The 21,208-nt window shown below is 46.5% G+C and overlaps 1 protein-coding gene across 1 annotated transcript in view; it reads right to left on the bottom strand.

The window, feature by feature from the left end:
- The window catches only part of GRXCR1 (glutaredoxin and cysteine rich domain containing 1), a 54,216-nt gene extending 33,441 nt beyond the window's left edge, over positions 1-20,775 (bottom strand). Inside the window, exons 1-3 of the mRNA XM_064149420.1 lie at positions 20,380-20,775; positions 18,079-18,084; positions 11,261-11,275 (exon numbers count right to left, since the gene is read on the bottom strand). Coding sequence (XP_064005490.1) covers positions 11,261-11,275; positions 18,079-18,084; positions 20,380-20,775 — 417 coding nt within the window. The remainder of the gene's footprint in view (positions 1-11,260; positions 11,276-18,078; positions 18,085-20,379) is intronic.
- Positions 20,776-21,208: the final 433 nt, after the last annotated feature.

Here is a 21,208-nt window from a genome sequence, read left to right as displayed (position 1 = left end):
GTTCACCTTTCATTTTATTGTTACAATTTTCATTAGAACTGATTGAGCTTTCTTTTCCTAACCATAAGTCTCTCTCTTGTCCCCTTTTTCTTCCTCTGTGGGAAAGAAGAAAAAATAATAAAATCCACCTGGGGTTGATCCAGCCCCAACCCAACCCTTGACAAGACTTCAGTGAGCAGCTGTCTTAACAATGAATTTTCCTTGGCAATGGATTATTCCATAGGTCCCCTCTGTGCCTGCTCTGTGTTGGAAGACTGATTGTAGCATGCTGTAACCTGGCATCCAACCAGGGAAACAATTGTTTTCTCCAGGTGCAGTGTTAGTGGGAGAGTTACAGGCTAGTTTCACTAATGTTTGATTATCTGCTGCCTTTGATATATGGCTCTCAGCTGAACAGTTTGAGTGGTGGTATAAACAATTCCTCTTTGTTTGATGTAGTGACTGGATCAGGAAATGGAAACCTCCTGCTAAACTGTGTCATGCTGTTAGGGGAGGTCTAAGCTCTCTGGTTTGCTTCTTGAGTCTTTTGGCTATGCTAAGCAAACAATAATTAGAAATGCTTGCTTAATTTTAATAGTCCTTCTTAAGAAGCAGGCTCTGCCATTCAGAGGAGGAGCTAAAATCAGGAGAACCCATTGGTAACAGCTGCAAAACTTGCACTATGCACAGGATGTTAGGGGGTTGGAAGGGACCTCCATAGATCATCAGGCCATAGAATCATAGAATCAACCAGGTTGGAAGAGACCTCCAAGATGATCCAGGCCAACCTAACACCCAGCCCTGCCCAATTAACTCGACCATGGCACTAAGTGCCTCATCCAGGCTTTGAAGTCAAAATCCCTTGTGGCCAAGACTGGAGTTCTGGTGGGAAATTATACTAGAGGTTCTTCTTCTGGCTAACACAAAGGTTTCAGTATTTTAGGTATTTTTAAACTGTAATCTAAAGAATGAACAGAAGTGTTATGTGGTTTGCTTTAGATGATCCTGCTCTGGCAGTGGGGGTGGAATCATAGAATCATAGAATCAAGCAGGTTGGAAGAGACCTCCAAGCTCATCCAGCCCAACCTAGCACCCAGCCCTAGCCAGTCAACCAGACCATGGCACTAAGTGCCTCATCCAGTCTTTTCTTGAAGACCCCCAGGGACGGTGCCTCCACCACCTCCCTGGGCAGCCCATTCCAATGCCAATCACTCTCTCTGGGAAGAACTTCTTCCTAATATCCAGCCTATACCTACCCTGGCACAACTTGAGACTGTGTCCCCTTGTTCTATTGCTGGTTGCCTGGGAGAAGAGGCCACCCCCCACCTGGCTACAATGCCCCTTCAGGTAGTTGTAGACAGTAATAAGATCACCCCTGAGCCTCCTCTTCTCCAGGCTAAACAACCCCAGCTCCCTCAACCTCTCCTCATAGGATTTGTGCTCCAGGCCCCTCACCAGCTTTGTTGCCCTTCTCTGGACATGTTCCAGCACCTCAACATCTTTCTGGAATTGAGGGGCCCAGTGATCTTCAGAGTTCCCTTCCAACTCCTACCACTCTGTGACTTAGAATCATAGAATCAACCAGGTTGGAAGAGACCTCCGAGATCATCCAGTCCAACCTAGCACTTTGTGATTTGTGATTACTTGTGATGACTTTGTGATTACACTTAATGACTTTGTGATTACTCTTAATATTGGTCACCAACAGGTGTTATTAAAGCACAGTGTCAAAACCAACCTCTGTCCTCCCATACATCTGACTTTGTCAAGCCTTCAGAACTCGAGCTCAGACTGAAAACTCATGTTTCCCTAGTCTTTACTTCTTTCTCTTCACAGAAATTGCCAGATTGCAGACTAAGCTTTCCTTTCCCTCCAGCAAGCCTGGCTGCTCTTTGTCTCTTTTCCAGGTCAAAGTCATCCCTAGGACTTCAACACCCAATTTTCCCAGAGGGGATTTGAACTTTGTCCAACACCACCAGCATGTGGAAGCCTTTCTTCTCCTGCCTCTCACTTCTTGCTTTATTCTCTCAAGGCAGAGTACTTCATTGCCACACTTGGCATTTCTGGCAGCTATTGAGGGACCATTTTAAGTTCAACCCTTATCTTTTCATAAGACTGACCTAAGGTCAAAACTACAAGCTTGTCCTGCAGGCAGGCTGCAAGGATGGCTGTGAACTAAAGATTTCCATGGTGTCCAGCTCAGAAGTTGCTGCTGCCTCTTTATTTTATCAGGAGGACTGAGTGTATAATGGATCAACCCAAATAGGAGAGAAGCCCACCAGAGCACTCACAGCACAAAGCAGATAGACATCATCAAAACAAACTCAGGGGCATTTGCAGTGAACATAGCTTCCAGGTTTCTGGACACGTGTGTCCATTTCTGGGCTTACTGTGTCCAGTTCTGGGCTCCTCAATTCAAGAGAGATGTTGAGGTACTGGAACGTGTCCAGAGAAGGGCAACAAAGCTGGTGAGGGACCTGGAGCACAAACCCTGTGAGGAGAGGCTGAGGGAGCTGGGGGTGTGCAGCCTGCAGAAGAGGAGGCTCAGGGCAGAGCTCATTGCTGTCCGCAGCTGCCTGAAGGGAGGTTGCAGCCAGGTGGGGTTTGGTCTCTTCTGCCAGGTAAGCAGCAACAGAAGAAGAGGACACAGTCTCAAGTTGTGCCAGGGCAGACCATTCCAATGTCTGATAACCCTTTCAGTGAAGAAACTTTTCCTAATATCCAGCCTAAACCTCCCCTGGTGCATCCTTCATGGCTTGAGCTGCCATGTTGACATGGTTTTTGAACACCTCTAAGGGTGGTGACTCCACCACTGTCCTGAACAGTTTGCTGAACACAACCTGCAGACAGAAACTAATTAATGTAAGCGAGGAAAAAGAAAGTCTGCTGCATGTCACCCAAAGAAATGCCACCACCAGGAAATTAAAAATGTATGGCCCGAGCTGCATAGCATCTGCCTGCCTACAGCTATGTCTGTAACCAGTGTGGAAGAGCAGAGAAGGGAAACAATGGATCACAGGTGGGTCATGAAAAGAATGCTAACATTAATTAAACAGCTCCAAACAATGTGCAAGGCCAGGAAACATGAGAATAAGTCTCCACTCCTAGAAGTAAACTTGTCCTAGATTACACTATTTAATATCCTCTGGCTTAACAGTTATAAGTTACTCCTCAGTGACAACAGCTATAGGTAGAATCATAGAATCATAGAATCAACCAGGTTGGAAGAGAGCTCCAAGATCATCCAGTCCAACCTAGCACCCAGCCCTAGCCAATCATCCAGACCATGGCAAGTATGAGAAATTATTATAATTCAATACATGATCAGTGTTTATTTCACTTCTCTTTATCACCAGCAAGAGAGAGAAATAGACTGAGTAAAATGAGAATGAAACTTCAATAAAAAGGAACTTTTACTCAAATTTTAATCAGGATAGAATCAAGCAAGTTAGAACAGACCTCCAAGCTCATCCAGTCCAACCTAGCACCCAGCCCTGTCCAGTCAACCAGACCATGGCACTAAGTGCCTCATCCAGGCTTTGCTTCAACACCTCCAGGCACGGCGACTCCACCACCTGCCTGGGCAGCCCATTCCAATGCCAATCACTCTCTCTGCCAACAACTTCCTCCTCACATCCAGCCTAGACCTCCCCCAGCACAACTTGAGACTGTGTCCCCTTGTTCTGTTGCTGATTGCCTGGCAGAAGAGACCAACCCCACCTGGCTACAGCCTCCCCTTAGGTAGTTGTAGACAGCAATGAGGTCTGCCCTGAGCCTCCTCTTCTCCAGGCTAAACAACCTCATTTCCCTCAGCCTCTCCTCTAATGGTTTGTGTTCCAGGCCCCTCACCAGCTTTGTTGCCCTTCTCTGGACAAGTTCCAGTATCTCAACATCTCTCTTGAATTGAGGAGCCCAGAATTGGACACAGCACTCAAGGTGTGGCCTGACCAGTGCTGACTACAGGGGCAGAATAACCTCCCTTGTCCTGCTGGCCACACTGCTCCTGATCCAAGCCAGGATGCCATTGGCTCTCTAGTCTAAACCTACCCAGTGGCAGCTTGAGGCCATTCCCTCTTGTTCTATCACTAATGACCTGTGAGAAGAGACCAGCAGCAGCCTCTCCACAAGGTCCTTTCAGGTATCTGTAGACAGCAATCAGGTTTCCCCTCAGCCTCCTCTTTTTCACACTAACCATCCCCAACTCCTTCAGTCACTCCTCATAAGATTTATTGCCCAGACCTTTCCCCAGCTTCACTGCCCTCCTCTGCACTCGCTCCAGCACCTCCACATCCCTCTTGCAGTGAGGTGCCCAAAGCAGAACACAATACTCGAGTTGTGGCCTCACCAGAGCCAATTACAAGGGTAAATCACCTTCCTGCTCCTGATGGACACAGCATTTCTAATCCCAGACAGGATGCCACTTGCTTTCTTTGCTGTTTGGGCACTCTGCTTGCTCATATTAAGTTGCTTGTCAGTTACAACCCCCACATCCCTTTCTGCTGACAGCTTTCCAGCCACACTACCCCAAGCCTGAAGCATTGCTTAGGGTTGTTGTGACCCAAGTGCAGGACCTGCCGTTTGGCCCTGTTGAAACTCATCCCATTAACACTGGCCCATCAATCCACTCTATCCAAGTCCCTCTGCAGAGCCCTCATGATGATCAACACTGCCACCTAACTTGGTGTCATCTGTGAACTTTCCCATGATGTCAGCCTGACTTATTACAAAATCCCACACTGATACATTTGCCTTAAACAGCATCCTCAGTTGTGGGCCCCAAATCCTACTGTCTCTTGCTATAAGCAGCTTTCTTCTTGGATTTATCACAGTGTCCAAGATATTTTCATGTTCAGCTGCCTGCCAAGGGAGCATCACTGCTCAGCCTGTGTGCTACTCGACCTGTGTGCTATTCTGTGTGCTGTAAGCAGCTTTCTTCTTGGACTTATCACAGTGTCCAAGATATTTTCATGTTTAGCTGCCTGCCAAGGGAGCATCACTACTCAGCCTGTGTGCTACTCAACCTGTGTGCTATTCTGTGTGCTGTAAGCAGCTTTCTTCTTGGACTTATCACAGTGTCCAAGATGTTTTCATGTTTAGCTGCCTGCATCACTGCTCAGCCTGTGTGCTACTTGACAATATCCTGCCAGTGAGGATGGCTTTATCCAGAAGTGAACTAGAGCAGAACTTGTTGAGGGTGAGCAGGTGAAGATGAAGGTGTTTGATGTACTCATATCATGTGGAAAAGTTACACAAGCAGCATGGCTCTGAGCAGGTCCTGTTTTGAGCATGCTGGCCCCATCTGTCTGTAATCACTGCTGCTTTCCTCAGTAGAACATTTCACAGTGGAGACAAACAGGCTTGTGTTGATCAGCAGCAAATGGCTATCATGAAAATTACTATGTCTACTCTGGCCCATATCTCCTTCACTTGGCAGCAGCTTTGGAAAACCATGTTTGCTGCTCTCTGGCAGGCAGATGAGGTTTAAAAATAAACCAGAAGCTTTCTAACCCTTCCCTCTTTCTCCTTTCACCAGTCCCTTACTCATCCTTTCTGAAATATTTGCTTTGAATCCCACTAGAGAGACTGACAGGTGCTAAAAATAGCAACATCATAATCATGCATACATGGATCTCTGACTCCACTCATTTTACATTCTAACAGCCAGGTGCAGTTTATTCATGCAGTGATCCCTTTTATAGCTCCCAAACACCAATTACACTTTGGCTAATTAAAAGGCATTAGTGATCTGTGAATATGCATATCTACTCTGTCAAGCTTCTTACAAATGTGATTCATCCTATTTCTGATTGGAAAGTCAAAGTGCTGACTGGTGAGATTAATCACAGAACCAACCAGGTTGGAAGAGACCTCTAAGATCATCCAGGCCAACCTAGCACCCAGCCCTGTCCAGTCAACCAGACCATGGCACTAAGTGCCTCATCCAGGCTTTGCTTCAAGGCAAGGTTGGACGTGGCACTTGGTGCCATGGTCTAGCCTTGAGCTCTGTGGTTAAGGGTTGGACTTGATGATCTGTGAGGTCTCTTCCAACCCTAATGATACTGTGTGTGATCCTGTGTGTGTGATCTCCAGGGATGGTGACTCCACCACCTCCCTGGGCAGCCCATTCCAATGCCAATCACTCTCTCTGCCAACAACTTCCTCCTAACATCCAGCCTAGACCTCCCCTGCCACAACTTCACACTGTGCCCTCTTGTTCTCTTGCTGGTTGCAACCCCCACCTGGCTGCAACCTCCCTTCAGGTAGTTGTAGACAGCAATGAGGTCCCCCCCGAACCTCCTCTTCTGCAGGCTGCACACCCCCAGCTCCCTCAGCCTCTCCTCACAGGGCTGTGCTTCAGGCCCCTCACCAGCTTCATCACCCTTCTCTGGACATGTCCCAGTGTCTGATGATATTACATGGCTCTTCCCTTTATGCCAGGCTATGCTTTGTGTGGTCTTTTACTAAGAGTTAACTTCAGCACACCAGAATACCACAGGAAACAGCACCAACAGTCCATGACTTCATTCTTATTTGCACCACTGCTGCAACTGGTGATTTTCCTACCCTTAGAGACAATCAGCAAGTACAAAACAGTGCTCAGGAGAGCTCCTGCCAATTACACTTAGCTCAGTGGAAAATGTACTGCTTTTTCTTCTTCAGACCTTCCATCCTTTCATCATGGATTAAACTCACCTTAGTCAGTCTGTCCTGTACAACAGAACTACTTTGGCTCCCTCAGAGAACAGCTAAAAAAGGTAATAGCATGAAGGAAGTAAGGTGCACAATAGTCCATGACTTCATTCTTATTTGCACCACTGCTGCAACTGGTGATTTTCCTACCATTAAAGGCAATCAGCAAGTACAAAACAGTGCTCAGGACAGCTCTTACGCTTAGCTCAGATGTGATTTTACTGCTTTTTCATCTGCAGACATTCTCTCCTTTCACTAGGGATTTAAACCTACCCTAGTCAGTCTGTCCTATACAACAGAACTACTTTGGCTCCCTCAGAAACCAGCTAGAGAAGGTAATAGCATAGAAGAAATAAGGTGCCATTCTCAGCTGCAATCACCAGCAGAGAAAGCTCAGAACTACACTCTTTTCTGCATGCAATTTGCCTTCCTAAGCAATAAAATTAGAGGAAAGAGTTAAATCAAGTCTGGGTTCCATTTCCAACACACCCTGGAGTACAATGAATCACAGAATCAAGCAGGTTGGGAGAGACCTCCAAGATCATCCAGGCCAACCTAGCACCCAGCCCTAGCCAGTCAACCAGACCATGGCACTAAGTGCCCCATCCAGGCTTTTCTTGAACACCTCCAGGGACAGCACCTCCACCACCTCTCTGGGCAGCCCATTCCAATGCCAATCACTCTCTCTGACAACAACTTCCTCCTCACATCCAGCCTAGACCTCCCCTGCCACAGCTTGAGACTGTGTCCCCTTCTTCTGTTGCTGGTTGCCTGGCAGAAGAGACCAACCCCACCTGGCTACAGCCTCCCTTCAGGTAGTTGTAGACAGCAATGAGCTCTGCCCTGAGCCTCCTCTTCTCCAGGCTGCACACCCCCAGCTCCCTCAGCCTCTCCTCACAGGGCTGTGCTCCAGGCCCCTCACCAGCTTTGTTGCCCTTCTCTGGACATGTTTCAGTACCTCAACATCTCTCTTGAATTGAGGAGCCCAGAACTGGACACAGCACTTAAGGTGTGGCCTGAGCAGTACTGGGTACAGGGGAAGAATAACCTCCCTCATCTCACTGGCCACACTGATCCTGATCCAGGCCAAGATGCCTGGAGGTGTTCAAAAAAAGCCTGGATGAGGCACTTAGTTCCATGGTCTAGTTGACTGGCTAGGGCTGAGTGATAGGCTGGGCTGGATGATCTTGGAGGTCTCTTCCAACCTGCTTGATTCTATGACTCTATGATAGTGTATTTTAAACCTGCTGTCTAATTAGCAATCAGCAGTATGCCAAACGAGGTTACTGCATGTCATAATGAACATGTGCAAACATTGCCTGCTAAGTTTTTCCCTACTCCTTTGTGGGAAGTAGAGAAAGAATGAGTCTGCCTGTGGAGTTCCTGCAGCATAGAAGGCATCCTCCCCTGCCATTACTGATGGATGGTGTCTCTGGATAGCCCTCCAAAGCAAAATTGTACTCAGGCTGTTCAAATGCTTTCCACAATTCATAAAAGCAATGAATGATGGTTCTTCTGACTTCTTTCCTGCCATGTGTGAAATGACTCTCTGCCTCGCTGACTCCAGCTGCTCGGCTGTGACCATTTCTGTTGCCGTATATGATGGAGGTTGTAAAGTGCTGTGCTGTGGCAGCCTCTCCACAATGTAATTGTGTCAAGCCAAACCACAAGAGTGCCTGTTTGGATGGGAGCTGTATTTTTCCAGCTCCCTTTCAAAATCAGCAGGCTGAGGATGGTACCAAATTACTATTTATCTTACATGTTCTGGGGAAGCTCAGTAAGATTGGGATTTCATGCTTTGTTTTCCATAGTACTGGCTGTTGCAGCAGTGAGGAAGGTTTTCCTGCATGCAAGTCATCTCCTTTCCTCTATGGCCACAAATTCCATTAGATGCAATAAAAAAGAAATGCTTCCTAATGGAATTTGCAGCCATAGAGGAAGTGAATCATGGAACCATGGAATCAACCAGTTTGGAAGAGACCTCCAAGATCATCCTGCCCAACCTAGCACCCAGCCCTGGCCAATCAACTAGACCATGGCACTAAGTGCCTCAGCCAGTCCCCTCTTGAACACCTCCAGGGACAGAGACTCCACCACCTCCCTGGGCAGCCCATTCCAATGCCAATCACTCTGCCAACAACTTCCTCCTAACATCCAGACTAGACCTCCCCCAGCACAACTTGAGGCTGTGTCCCCTTGTTCTGTTGCTGGGTGCCTGGCAGAAGAGACCAACCCCCATCTGGCTACAGCCTCCCTTCAGGTAGCTGTAGACAGCAATGCAGTCACTCCTGAGCCTCCCCTTCAGTGATGATGCTGCCAAACATTGCAATCACAGCTTAGAGCTCCAGCCAAAAAAACTCTACAAACAAAACCTCACCAGTATCTGACAATTTCTCTCTTTCAAACTCTTAATTCATCTACCTTGTGTTGATGTCATGTGTGATCAACTGCCAACACTTGCAGACAAATGTCAGAGCAGGCTGCTGACAGATCACAGCAGTCTAGCAAGTGTGATCTGCAAATACAGCATGACTTCATTTCGTCTCTCTCAGAGAAGGAAACTCTCCTTAATGACACCTACATGCTTGTTACATTGGCAGGAGGTGACCCCCCAGAAATGTGGGTTGAGTCAATTAGGGAAATAGTGTTCTTGGGTCAATGTATCATGAGCTGAGGGTTCTTAACCTGGAGAAGACTGAGAGGGGATCAAATAAATGTTTATAAATATCTGAGGGCTGGGGGTCAGGGAGGAGGGGACAGGGACAGCCTCTGCTCACTTGTGCCCTGGGATAGGACAAGGAGCAATGGATGGAAGCTGCAGCACAGGAGTTCCACCTCAACACAAGGGGGAACTTCTTTACTGTAAGGGTCACAGAGCACTGGCACAGGCTGCCCAGAGAGATTGTGGAGACTCCTTCCCTGGAGACTTTCAAGCCCTGTTTGGATGTGTTCCTGTGCAACCTGCTCTAGATTCCGTGGTCCTGCTCTGGCAGGGGGGTCTGGACTTGATGATCTCCAGAGGTCACTTCCAACCCCTAACACCTTTTGATTCCATGACAGCTGTATGGCATTGGCACATCTATTGTGTGATCTTACTGGTGTAAGTCCCTGCAAAGCCTCATTCATAACTGAGGCAATTCTGAGATCTGCAAGCTAAATGGAATTGTAATGCAATTAACTTGTTAGAAAGCATCTTTGCTAATGTCCTCTGTGGCATGGAATCAAAAAGCATTAGTGCATGCCTGGAGATCATACTACTAAATATAATTCCTCACTCTTTTGAACATTTTGGGTTTGGGTTTGGGTTTGTTTCAGTCAGGAGCTGTGCTTTGTCCACATCATTGCTTGTTTTTGCCATTGCACAACACACAACTCTGCAATCTGGTGACAAATTGACTCCATGTAGCCAAACGTTAGTCTCTATCTTTGTAAATTTAAGTCTATAGAATCAAAGAATTGTTTCAGTTGGAAAAGACCTCTAAGGTCCTTGAGCCCAACTATCAACCCAACACCACCACGACAATTAAACCATGTCCCCAAGTGCCATCTCTGTGGGGTTTTTTGAGCATCTCCAGGGATGGTGTCTCCACCACCTCTCCAGGCAGCCTGTGCCAATGCCTGACCACTTTTTCCATAAAGATTTTTTTCCTAATATCCACCCTAAACCTCCCCTAGCAGAACTAAATCACATTAGCTAAGACAGGTGCAGAGAAGACCCTGAAATATTTGGTGGCAGAGTAATTTATTTATACACAAAACAAGAGTCAGGAGCTGACAACCTATAACAGTTCTGGAGCCCTCAACACAAGTAGGACATGGAAGTGCTGGACCCAGTCCAGAGGAGACCATGAAGATGCTCAGAGGGCTGCATCAGCTCTACTATGAGGACAGGCTATGAGAGTTGGGGCTCTGCAGCCTGGAGAAGAGAAGGCTTGGAGGAGACCTTGGAGTGGCTTTCCAGTATCTGAAGTGGGCTACAGGAGAGCTGGGGAGGGACTATTGACAAGGTCTTGTAATGACAGGATGAGGAGTAATGGGTTTAAAGTGGCAGAGGGGAGATTAAAACTGGATGTTAGGAAGAAGTTCTTTAGAGTGAGGGTGGTGAGACACTGGCACAGGTTGCCCAGGGAGGTTGTGGCTGGAGGTGTTCAGGGCTAGGCTGGATGAGACCTTGAGTGACCTGTTCTAGTGGGAGATGTCCCTGCCTATGCCTATGGTGGGGGGCTGGAACTGGATGATCTTTGAGGTCTTCTCCAACCTAAACCATTCTATGATTCTATTCTATGACAATGGTGTCAGCAATCAGGTATCTGACTATTTGTAGGCAATTTATTTCAGCTTTATGTGTTCCACAGAATTCATGCTTGCTGTGTCAAAGATATTTGGGGGCAAGAAGACACAGCAAATGAGCAAAAAGAGAGCCTGATGTACCATGCCGAAGAAAAGGGAATAACCCTAACTTAGAATCATAGAATCAGGCAGGGTTGGAAGGGACCACAAGGATCAGCCAGTTCCAACCCTCTGCCATGTCCAGGGACACCCTATCCTAGAGCAGGTTGCCCACAGCCTCAGCCAGCCTGGCCTTGAACACCTCCAGGGATGTGGCCTCAACCACCTCCCTGGGCAACCCATTCCAGCCTCTCACCACTCTCATGCTCAACAACTTCCTCCTCATGTCCAGCCTGAACCTACCCATCTCCAGCTTCGCCCCATTCCCCCCAGTCCTGTCACTCCCTGATAGCCTAAAAAGTCCCTCCCCAGCTTTTTTGCAGGCCCCCTTCAGACACTGGAAGGCCACAATAACTTTTCTTCATATTCCTAATTTTAAGAATACTTCAAAAGACATCTCTCCTAATTGTCTTGCTGAATTACTGAGTTCAGCTCCACAGAAGAAAAAGGAGATATTGCTACTAATTAATAATTAGGAAGCACCAGTTCATCTTTTTCACCTCTGCTGTAAAAGGCCAATTCAGGGGAAATAATTAGAATCCTAATGTAAGAATAAATAGGGGGAAAAAAATCTGCACTGGCACCTTAAGATTTTTTTAATAGGCTGCTTATGTAGCATTGCTCTTTTTCAGGACAGTTTGAAGTTCTTTCTTCACAGAATCATAGAATCAGAGAATCAACCAGGTTGGAAGAGACCTCCAAGATCATTCAGTCCAACCTAGCATCCAGCCCTATCCAGTCAACCAGACCATGGCACTAAGTGCCTCATCCAGGCTTTTCTTGAAGACCCCCAGGGATGGTGACTCCACCACCTCCCTGGGCAGCCCATTCCAATGCCAATCACTCTCTCTGCCAACAACTTCCTCCTAACATCCAGCCTAGACCTCCCCTGCCACAACTTGAGACTGTGTCCCCTTGTTCTCTTGCTGGTTGCCTGGGAGAAGAGGCCACCCCCCACCTGTCTCCAGCCTCCCTTCAGGTAGTTGTAGACAGTAATAAAATCACCCCTGAGCCTCCTCTTCTGCAGGCTGCACACCCCCAGCTCCCTCAGCCTCTCCTCATAGGGTTTGTGTTCCAGGCCCCTCACCAGCTTTGTTGCCCTTCTCTGGACATGCTTCAGCACCTCAACATCTTTCTTGAATTGAGGAGCCCAGAACTGGACACAGCACTCAAGGTGTGGCCTGACCAGTGCTGAGTACAGGGGCAGAATAACCTCCCTTGTCCTGCTGGCCACACTGCTCCTGATGCAGTTAGCCCTCCTGATTTGTAAGTTCTGCATGTCCTACTATGTATTCACATTTCCAAGTCTAACAAGTGAAGAAAGATGAAAGTGAATTTAACCACCCCAGAAGTTCTCTTTCTCCTAACAGACTTCCACTTGATTCTTAATTCTTTCCCACCTCTCCCTCTAAATATTAATGAGCTGAATCTTTATCAGGCAGAATATTGACTTGCACTTTGAAACATGAAATGTTAGCTCTACCTGAGACACTGTGCTGGAAAATAATGTAAAGACCAAGTACATGATGTCTGACTCTTCACCCATGTCCCCTCTGAAGCAACGTTCACAGAGACATTAATCAAGTTTGTTAACCATGCCTGCCCTTTTGTTATAGACGTCAGCAAACCCTACCTGAGAATAAGATCTGTAGCTAATTTAGCAGAAGGTGACCTTTCAGAGGAGGCTGGAAAACCAGTGGAGTGTGTAAGTATGGAAATGGAGGAAAGAGCCCATGATGAAACAGTGGAAATGGAGGGAGGAGTGTGTAAAACCTTTGGCTGAGCTCCATTACATTGCATGTTGGTCTGCCATGAAATGTATTTAGCAATGGACCAGGATTTTTTGCTCTTTCACCTGGAAGCCATCACAGGGATTGACTTAGACATAAAACTTGGTCATGAATTTTATTTTCAAGGAAATTAGAAGCATTTCTCTACTACTTTCTGTGAGAAAACACTTGTAGCTGTTTGCTTTTTATCAGCATTTTAAATGGTAGGAAACAAAGATTCTAGTGACATCCTGAAATAAGACTACAAGCAGACACTGGGTAGGTTAAGACTGGACAGTAGGGAAAATAAATTTCCTAGCAAGAGTGGTCAGGCATTGGAATGAGCTGCCCAGGGAGGTAGTGGAGTCACCAACCCTGGATGTGTTTAAATGCTGTCTGTATGTGGTGTTTGAGGAGTTGGTTTAAGGATATAGAATCATAGAATCAACCAATTTGGAAGAGACCTCTAAGATCATCCAGGCAAACCTAGCACCCAGCCCTAGACAATCAACTAGACCATGGCACTAAGTGCCTCATCCAGGCTTTGCTTGAACACCTCCAGGAACCACCACCTCCCTGGGCAGCCCATTCCAATGCCAATCACTCTCTCTGACAACAACTTCCTAACAACATCCAGCCTAGACCTGCCCTGCCACAACTTCATACTGGGTCCCCTTGTTCTGTTGCTGGGTGCCTGGCAGAAGAGCCCAACCCCACCTGGCTACAGCCTCCCTTCAGGTAGTTGCAGACAGCAATGAGCTCTGCCCTGAGCCTCCTCTGCTGCAGGCTGCACACCCCCAGCTCCCTCAGCCTCTCCTCACAGGGTTTGTGTTCCAGTCCTCTCACCAGCTTCATCGCCCTTCTCTGGACACATTCCAGTATCTCAACATCTCTCTTGAGCTGAGGAGCCCAGAACTGGATTTGTTGGGCTTGGTGATCCTCAGGGTCTTTTCCAACCTGAGTGTTTCTGTGATTCTGTGATACAATTACTTTGGTTATGCAGAGAATGAGGTCATGCTTATGATACAATTATCAGGCCATGTCCCAGTTCCAGAGATGGTGACACCAACAGTTTTAGTGTTTTGGCAAGAGATATTTCCACTTACACCAAGGAGGTGCAAGAACAGGGAGGCTGGGAGCTCCAGAGCTTTTCTGTTATTCAAGCTTTTCACTAGTGTACATTTCTCATGAATAAAATGTTCCTGACTGTTTGACCTCTGCTTTGCCAGCCTTGTTGGAAGCCACCCCTCTGGTCTCAGGTCAGGTGCATGTGGAGGCCAAGTGCATGTGTAACCATCCCTTACCTCCAACAATGACCACAGCCTGGCCTCCTGCCTTCCCCTCCAAGCAAGGGACTGAGGAGGTGTTGCCACAGCAACATCTTCTTGCACACACACGCACCCCCCACAAGATGTGGTTGCTATGCCAACGATCTCCTTGTGGCTTCCACCACTGGGAGGGAAAGGCTGGAGGGGTTGTCATGGAAACCATGTTTCCCTGAGGCATCAGTAGGGCTGGTCTCTTCACTGTCTTTCTGGCCCCAAAATGTCCTGCCATAAAACTGACATAAACACCAGATATGCCCTGCTCTGTCCCACCCCATCCCCACAGTTGTGCCAGCCCCAGCTGCATGCAGCAGCTTCATCAGCTGTGCAGGGCCAGACTGATGGGAGACATTTTACTGCCACAGCACTGGAGCAGCTCACAACCAGGAACAGTCTTCAGACAGACTAATGAGAAGGACCTAGCTTCTATTTACATGGAGAAACGGGAAGTTACTGGTTGTGCTGGTGATGGAAGTGCTCAGTACATGGATATGGAAAGATGTAGCAGGAGATGGATGTCTACTTGGCAGTAGATATGCAGCCTCAGGTCAGGCTTGTGTCATGTAGCAACAACCACTAAAAACACACCTTTTTTTCTACAAGTACCTCCTGTGTTGTATCACTCTCTCAAAATTCCCCAAAACTCCAGAAACTATGATTTATTCTTTATCACTTGAGTTTGTTTTGGGAAGGAACAGTCTGAACCAGTTCCATAGAGAGGCTGTAGTTAGAAAATGTGGGGGAAAAATACATTCAAAACCTCAAAAATCCTAAGGAACATTAAAATATTTATGAGTGCACTAAGCCACAGGTATTTGAACAGAAAACAGCAAAAGTCTTTTCTGCACAACTTAACAAAGCCCAGTTAATTAATTCCTAGTATATCTGAGCAGAGTAACTCATTCTGTGATTCTATGATTCTCCAGGCCCTTCCCCAGCTTTGTTGCCCTCCTCTGGACCCACTCCAGCACCTCCACATCTCTCTTGTATTGTGGTACCCAAAACTGAACACAATACTTGAGATGTGGCCTCACCAAAGCTGAGTCCAAGGGGACAATCACCTCCCTACTCCTGCTGCCCACTGCATTTTCAATACAAGCCAGGATGCCATTGGCCTTCTTGGCCACCTGGGCACACTGCTGGCTCATATTCAGCTCCTGTCTACTACAACCCCTAGATCTCAGGCAGCTCTCCAGCCACACTGCCCCAAGCCTATAGTGTTTTTTGGGGTTGTTAGGACCCAAGTGCAGGAGCTGGCATTTGGCCTTGTTGAAACTCCTCCCATTGATGTTGGCCAATTGATCTACCCTGTACAATCCCCTCTGAAGATCCTCTCTACCCTCATTCAAGTCAACACTGCTCCTCCCAAGTGCAGGAGCTGGCATTTGGCCTTGTTGAAACTCATCCCATTGATGTTGGCCAATTGATCTACCCTGTACAACCCCCTCTGAAGATCCTCTCTACCCTCATTCAAGTCAACACTGCCACCTAACTTGGTGTCATCTGCAAACTTGCTGCTGACACTCTCTGTGCCTGAATCAAGGTCATCAATAAAGATGTTAAAAAGAAACAGTCTCAACATAAATCCTGGAGGAACACCACTCAGCCTTAAAGCCTCAAAACCAATCATTGTGCATTGCTCTCCTCTCTATGCTCATCATGAGGCACAGAAGATTGTCTCTCAGTATGACAGAAAAGGTATGCAAACTTCTTCACTGTGTTTCAGATTTTATCTCTCTGGAAATCACAGAATCATAGAATCAACCAGGTTGGAAGAGACCTCCAAGATCCAGCCCAACCTAGCACCCAGCCCTATCCACTCAACCAGACCATGGCACTAAGTGCCTCATCCAGGCTTTGCTTGAACACCTCCAGGGACAGCGACTCCACCACCTCCCTGGGCAGCCCATTCCAATGGCAATCACTCTCTCAAATGGGCACTTCCTTGCAGAGCAAGCAGAAATCAGGATGTTTTCTGTATTGTTGAATGCATGGGTTTGATCCAGTAGATCCTTAAGGTAAGAATATACAGTTCTTTCTAATAATCACTTATCTAGACCTGCCTCAGCAGAAGCTGCTCACTTCCCCTTATACCTTTCTCATCTGCTTTCAAATCCTGCCTATTCTCTTGGCCTTTGCAGTGTCTGTAGTACAGAGCTCTTTACTTTCATTATATGGTGTATGAAAGTATTGCAGTTTGTTTTCATGTGATAGTTAAACTTTTACACTTTCTTCTGCTGTAAAGTATTTTCAATACAACATCCTTATCACCTTTTAAACTATTCAATTAGAAGTTTTAATTAAGGACTTTTGTAGTAGAGTTGGCTGCATAGCATTTTCTGTACTTAATCAGATGGATATGATTACTCTTAAGCATTACTTTCCTCCAGGAAAACATCCCAAAGAAATAATCAATGGTGCCATGGTCTGGTTGACTGGATAGGGCTGGGGGACAGGTTGGACTGGGTGATCTTGGAGGTCTCTTCCAACCTGGTTGATTCTATGATTCCAATCTATGATTCTATTCTAATGCTGCCTCTGCTTGTAACTCTGCTAAGAATAAAAGAAACTCTAGGAACAACAAAAAAAAATCACAGAAATCAATGTACATTGCTTACAACCCATGAACCTTACTTAAAGAACTTCCAAACTAAACCTGGACATTCCAGGCCACTCATTAAGGTGCATGTGTCTTCAAATGGGTACATTCATTTAGCTGATTCAGGAAGGGACATTGTAGCCCTTGGGGTTGGTCTCTTCTTCCAGGCAACCATTTATAGAACAAGGGGACACAGTCTCAAGTTGTGCTGGGGAAAGTGTAGGCTGGATGTTAGGGGGAAGTTGTTGGCAGAGAGAGTGATTGGCATTGGAATGGGCTGCCCAGGGAGGTGGTGGAGTCACTGTGCCTGGAGGTGTTGAAGCAAAGCCTGGATGAGGCACTTAGTGCCATGGTCTGGTTGATTGGACAGGGCTGGGTGCTAGGTTGGCCTGGATGATCTTGGAGGTCTCTTCCAACCTGGTTGATTCTATTCTATTCTATTCTATTCTATTTGGGATTAAGGTTAGAGGAGAACTCAGCCATGCTCCAGTAACACTTCCTAACTCATATCTTCTTAAAAGAAGTGAACTTATTATTTTCAGAGGGCTGAATCTCCTCTGCTATGAACACAGGCTGAAAGAATTGGGGCTGTTCAGCCTGGAGAAGAGAAGGCTGCAGGGAGACCTTAGAGCTACATTTTAATATCCAAAGGGGACCTACAGGAAGGTTGGGGAAGGACTGCTGAGAAGGGCTTGTGATGACAGGACAATGGGCAATGGTTTCAAGCTGGAGCAGAGTTTGGCACCAGGAGGAAGTTCTTTACAATGAGAGTGGTATAATACTGGAACAGGTCACCCAGGGATGTGGGTGAAGCTCTGCCCCTGGAGACATTCAAGAGCAGACTGAATGTGGCCCCAGGCTGCCTGATCTACTTGGAGGTGTCTCCTGACTGCAGGGAGGTTGGACAAGATGACCTTTGAGGGTCTCCTGCAACCCAATGCAATCTGTGAATCCATGAATTTTATCAGAGTAGTGAACTCAAGGACAAATTCTTCAGTGGGTGGCCTGAAAGCAAGCAAGCCAACCGAGTGCTATGTACTGCAGAGAACAAAAATGAACAGCTAATTCATATCTGAAGCATCAACATTCACCAGCTCCAGGAACAACATTGCCAAAATACTGATATAATTTAGTTACACCATAGAGGATAGCTTCCTGATCAGAGGCAAAAAATCATGTTGTCATAGAATGGTTTAGATTTGAAGGGACTTCAAAGATCATCTAGTTCCAACCTCCCACCACAGGCAGGGATACCTCCCACTAGAACAGGTTGCTTAAGGGCTTAGCCAACCTGGCCTTGAACACCTCTAGGGAAGAAGCATTCACAACCTCCCTGGGTAACCTGTGCCAGTGTCTCACCACCCTCACAGCAAACATCTAGTTTAAAGCTCCCCTCTGCCAGTTTAAACCCATTACTCCTCATCCTGTCATTACAAGACCTTGAAAATAGTCCCTCCTCAGCCTTCCTGTAGGCCCCCTTCAGATACTGGAAGGCCACTCCAAGGTATCCTTGAACCCTTCTCCAGGCTACAGAGCCCCAACCCTTGTAGCCTGTCCTCACAGCAGAGCTGCTGCAGCCCTCTCAGCATCTTCATGGCCTCCTCTGGATTAATTCCAACAGTTCAATTTGCAAATGCATTATGAGAGGACTCAATTTCAAAGCAAGAAGGCACTTCTGAAGATTTCATTTTGATACACAACAGTTATCAGTAATATCACATTCCCCACGCTTTGAAACTGCATAAATGCTTTTAAAACAATGCCCTGAAGCAAATTAGAGGTTAATTTAAGTGCTATCATAACTCTGAATTATAACAATCCTTAGAAAGAATTTGCCTGCATGCTTGTTGCTCTTTTGTTTGGATATTAATGATTTAAAGGCTTGAATAGTGCACAGAGATAAATTATATATATGAGCTAAATATTTCAGAACTTTTATCTTGATTTTTTTTTTCCTGAGGGCTGTGTCCCTCTGCCTATGGCATATACTGTTTCAAACACATTTATTCTGCTCCTTCTACAAAACAAATGGAAAACAGACATTAATAAAAGAGACCTCCGACTAAGATTTCATTCCTCTGAAATTTTCATGTGGGAAAACCATCATTGCTGCCATCCTGCACCTAATTGCATCTACTCTGCAGATTAAACACAGTGGAATTTGCAAGTATCCATATTTACATGTAGGGGACAGCAGATAGCATCGTAAACTCATTAGGACTAATATAACAGGAGTGGAAACATGACACATCCCTCTACAGTGGATCTCAAGAGGTGGTGGAGTTGCCATCCCTGGAGGTGTTCAAGAAAAGACTGGATGAGGCACTTAGTGCCATGGTCTAGTTGACTGGATAGGGCTGGGCAATAGGTTGGACTGGATGATCTTGGAGGTCTCTTCCAGCCTGGCTGATTCTATGATTCTCTCTCAGCAGTGCACTCAGGATTGCTCTGAATGTTTTATGCTATACTGCCAAGCACCTCGGTTACACTACACAGATTCTTATGCTTTAATGCTAAGTATAAGGAAATCCAGCAACAGAACAAGGGGGTACAGTCTCAAGTTGTGCCAGGGGTAGGTATAGGCTGGATGTTAGGAGAAAGTTCTTGACGGACAGAATGATTTGCCATTGGAATGGGCTGCCCAGGGAGGTGGTGGAATCACTGTCCCTGAAGTGTTTATAAAAAGGCTGTCTGAGACACTTAGTGCCATGGTCTAGTTGATTGGACAGGGCTGGGTGCTAGGTTGGCCTGGATGATCTTGGAGGTCTCTTCCAACATGCTTGATTCTATGATTCTATGATTCCAATCAAGCCCTGGGTAATTCTTTTCTGCTTCCTTCCTGGTGCCTGGCAAGCACCATGTGCACGTTTCTAGTCGGAAAACTTGAGGTCAGTTTTGAAAGGAAAAGCTCACAGCCAGTTTGGGGTGGGGAGCTGTTGTAAAGCAGAAAGAGCAATGAGCCCCTCCTGTGCAATGATAGCAAGTGGAAAGCAATGGGAATGAGGCAGAATACTGAGAAATCATCAGCAAGAGAGGAACAACACAGGGTCTTAAAGGGACAGACACAGGATATGCTGAGTTAGAGCAGATCCCTCCCACAGTAAATTCACTACAACTCAGAATTTTGGAAAGTCAGAATAGAAATGAAATTATATTTTTGTACAGTTTATACTAAGTATAATAGCATAAGAAGAATAAACTGCTACAGACATATAACAACTATAAGGAAGATGGGGAAAGGGTCAAGCGGCAATGGAGCAGCAAAGCAGCAGCAGCAGCTGAAACATCGGCAGGGGAAGATAGCAGCAGGTGCAGCAGAAGCAACAAGGAGAAGAGGACACGAGTTGTGCTTCCAGACATAAGCTTTAGATGCTCCAATGAAATTATATTAACTTATCCACTGTTGCCATTTTATGGCCTATCCCTGGAATGTTCACCTCTCCACACAGAGACTCCAATACTCTCCCGCTCCTAAGTTTCTCTGTTCCAAGTTTTTCTTAGCTCTCAGCTAGAAACCTAACTCAAACAGCCACTCAAGGCTCTCAGCCAGCAGAACCACACCACCTACCTGAAATACTTTTGCCAAATTGTCAAAGAGGGCTTGGCCAGCGCTGACTTTGTGCTTGACTCCTCTGACTGTGCCATTTTTGCTGAGGATGTTGACTCTCTTTGTACCAAAGCGCCTCTCTTTAGCAGCTCTGACTAAAACGAGCAGGTCATCCTGCTCAGTCTCATTTTCATCGCACTCAGACCCTACGTGTCCGTTCTGCTGCCCCTCCACCTCGCTTAGCCGGCTGGTTTGGTCAGTCTCTGAGCTACTGGTGTACTCAGAGTCCAGAGAGTCAGCAGCCTCCCCATCGGCATAGACCTCCTTCAGCACCCTTCCGCTGTGCGAAGACGCCACTCGGAATCGAACCTTCCTCGATAGCCTCTCGCCGTCCACCTTCATCTCGCTTTTAAACATGGCCTCTTCCACTGATATCAGCAGTTTGCATTGTTCCAGCCTGGTGCCCATTGCATTTGCCAGTGTGTCACACTTGACAACAATATCAGCCCTCTTTTCTGTTGACAGGCAGTCTCATATTAAAACCAAAGAGGATTCCCAAGAAGCTCACCCTGCTGCCTGGCGGTTAATAATGGATGTGTTTGTGCTATGGTTACCTTTAAACTAAAACCTGCAAAATGATCTTGCCAATCAAATATTAAAAAGCCCTTGTGCACTCCTGAGCACAGAGGAAGAAAGGAAGAAAGTAAGAAAGGCAGAAACCATACTCATTGATGGAAATTGAACTTCAGATCTACCAATGGTAGCCCAAGTAACAGACACTACCTGAGTTGGTATGATTGCAGTTTTTGTTTGCTGAGAAAGAAAACAGAAGACTTCAGCACACAATCTG

Source organism: Pogoniulus pusillus, chromosome 9, assembly GCF_015220805.1.
Source record: "Pogoniulus pusillus isolate bPogPus1 chromosome 9, bPogPus1.pri, whole genome shotgun sequence".
NCBI classification, from domain to species: Eukaryota; Metazoa; Chordata; class Aves; order Piciformes; family Lybiidae; genus Pogoniulus; species Pogoniulus pusillus.
The sequence above is the reverse complement of the archived record's forward strand: the minus strand, read 5'-3'. Positions and strand labels throughout refer to the sequence as shown.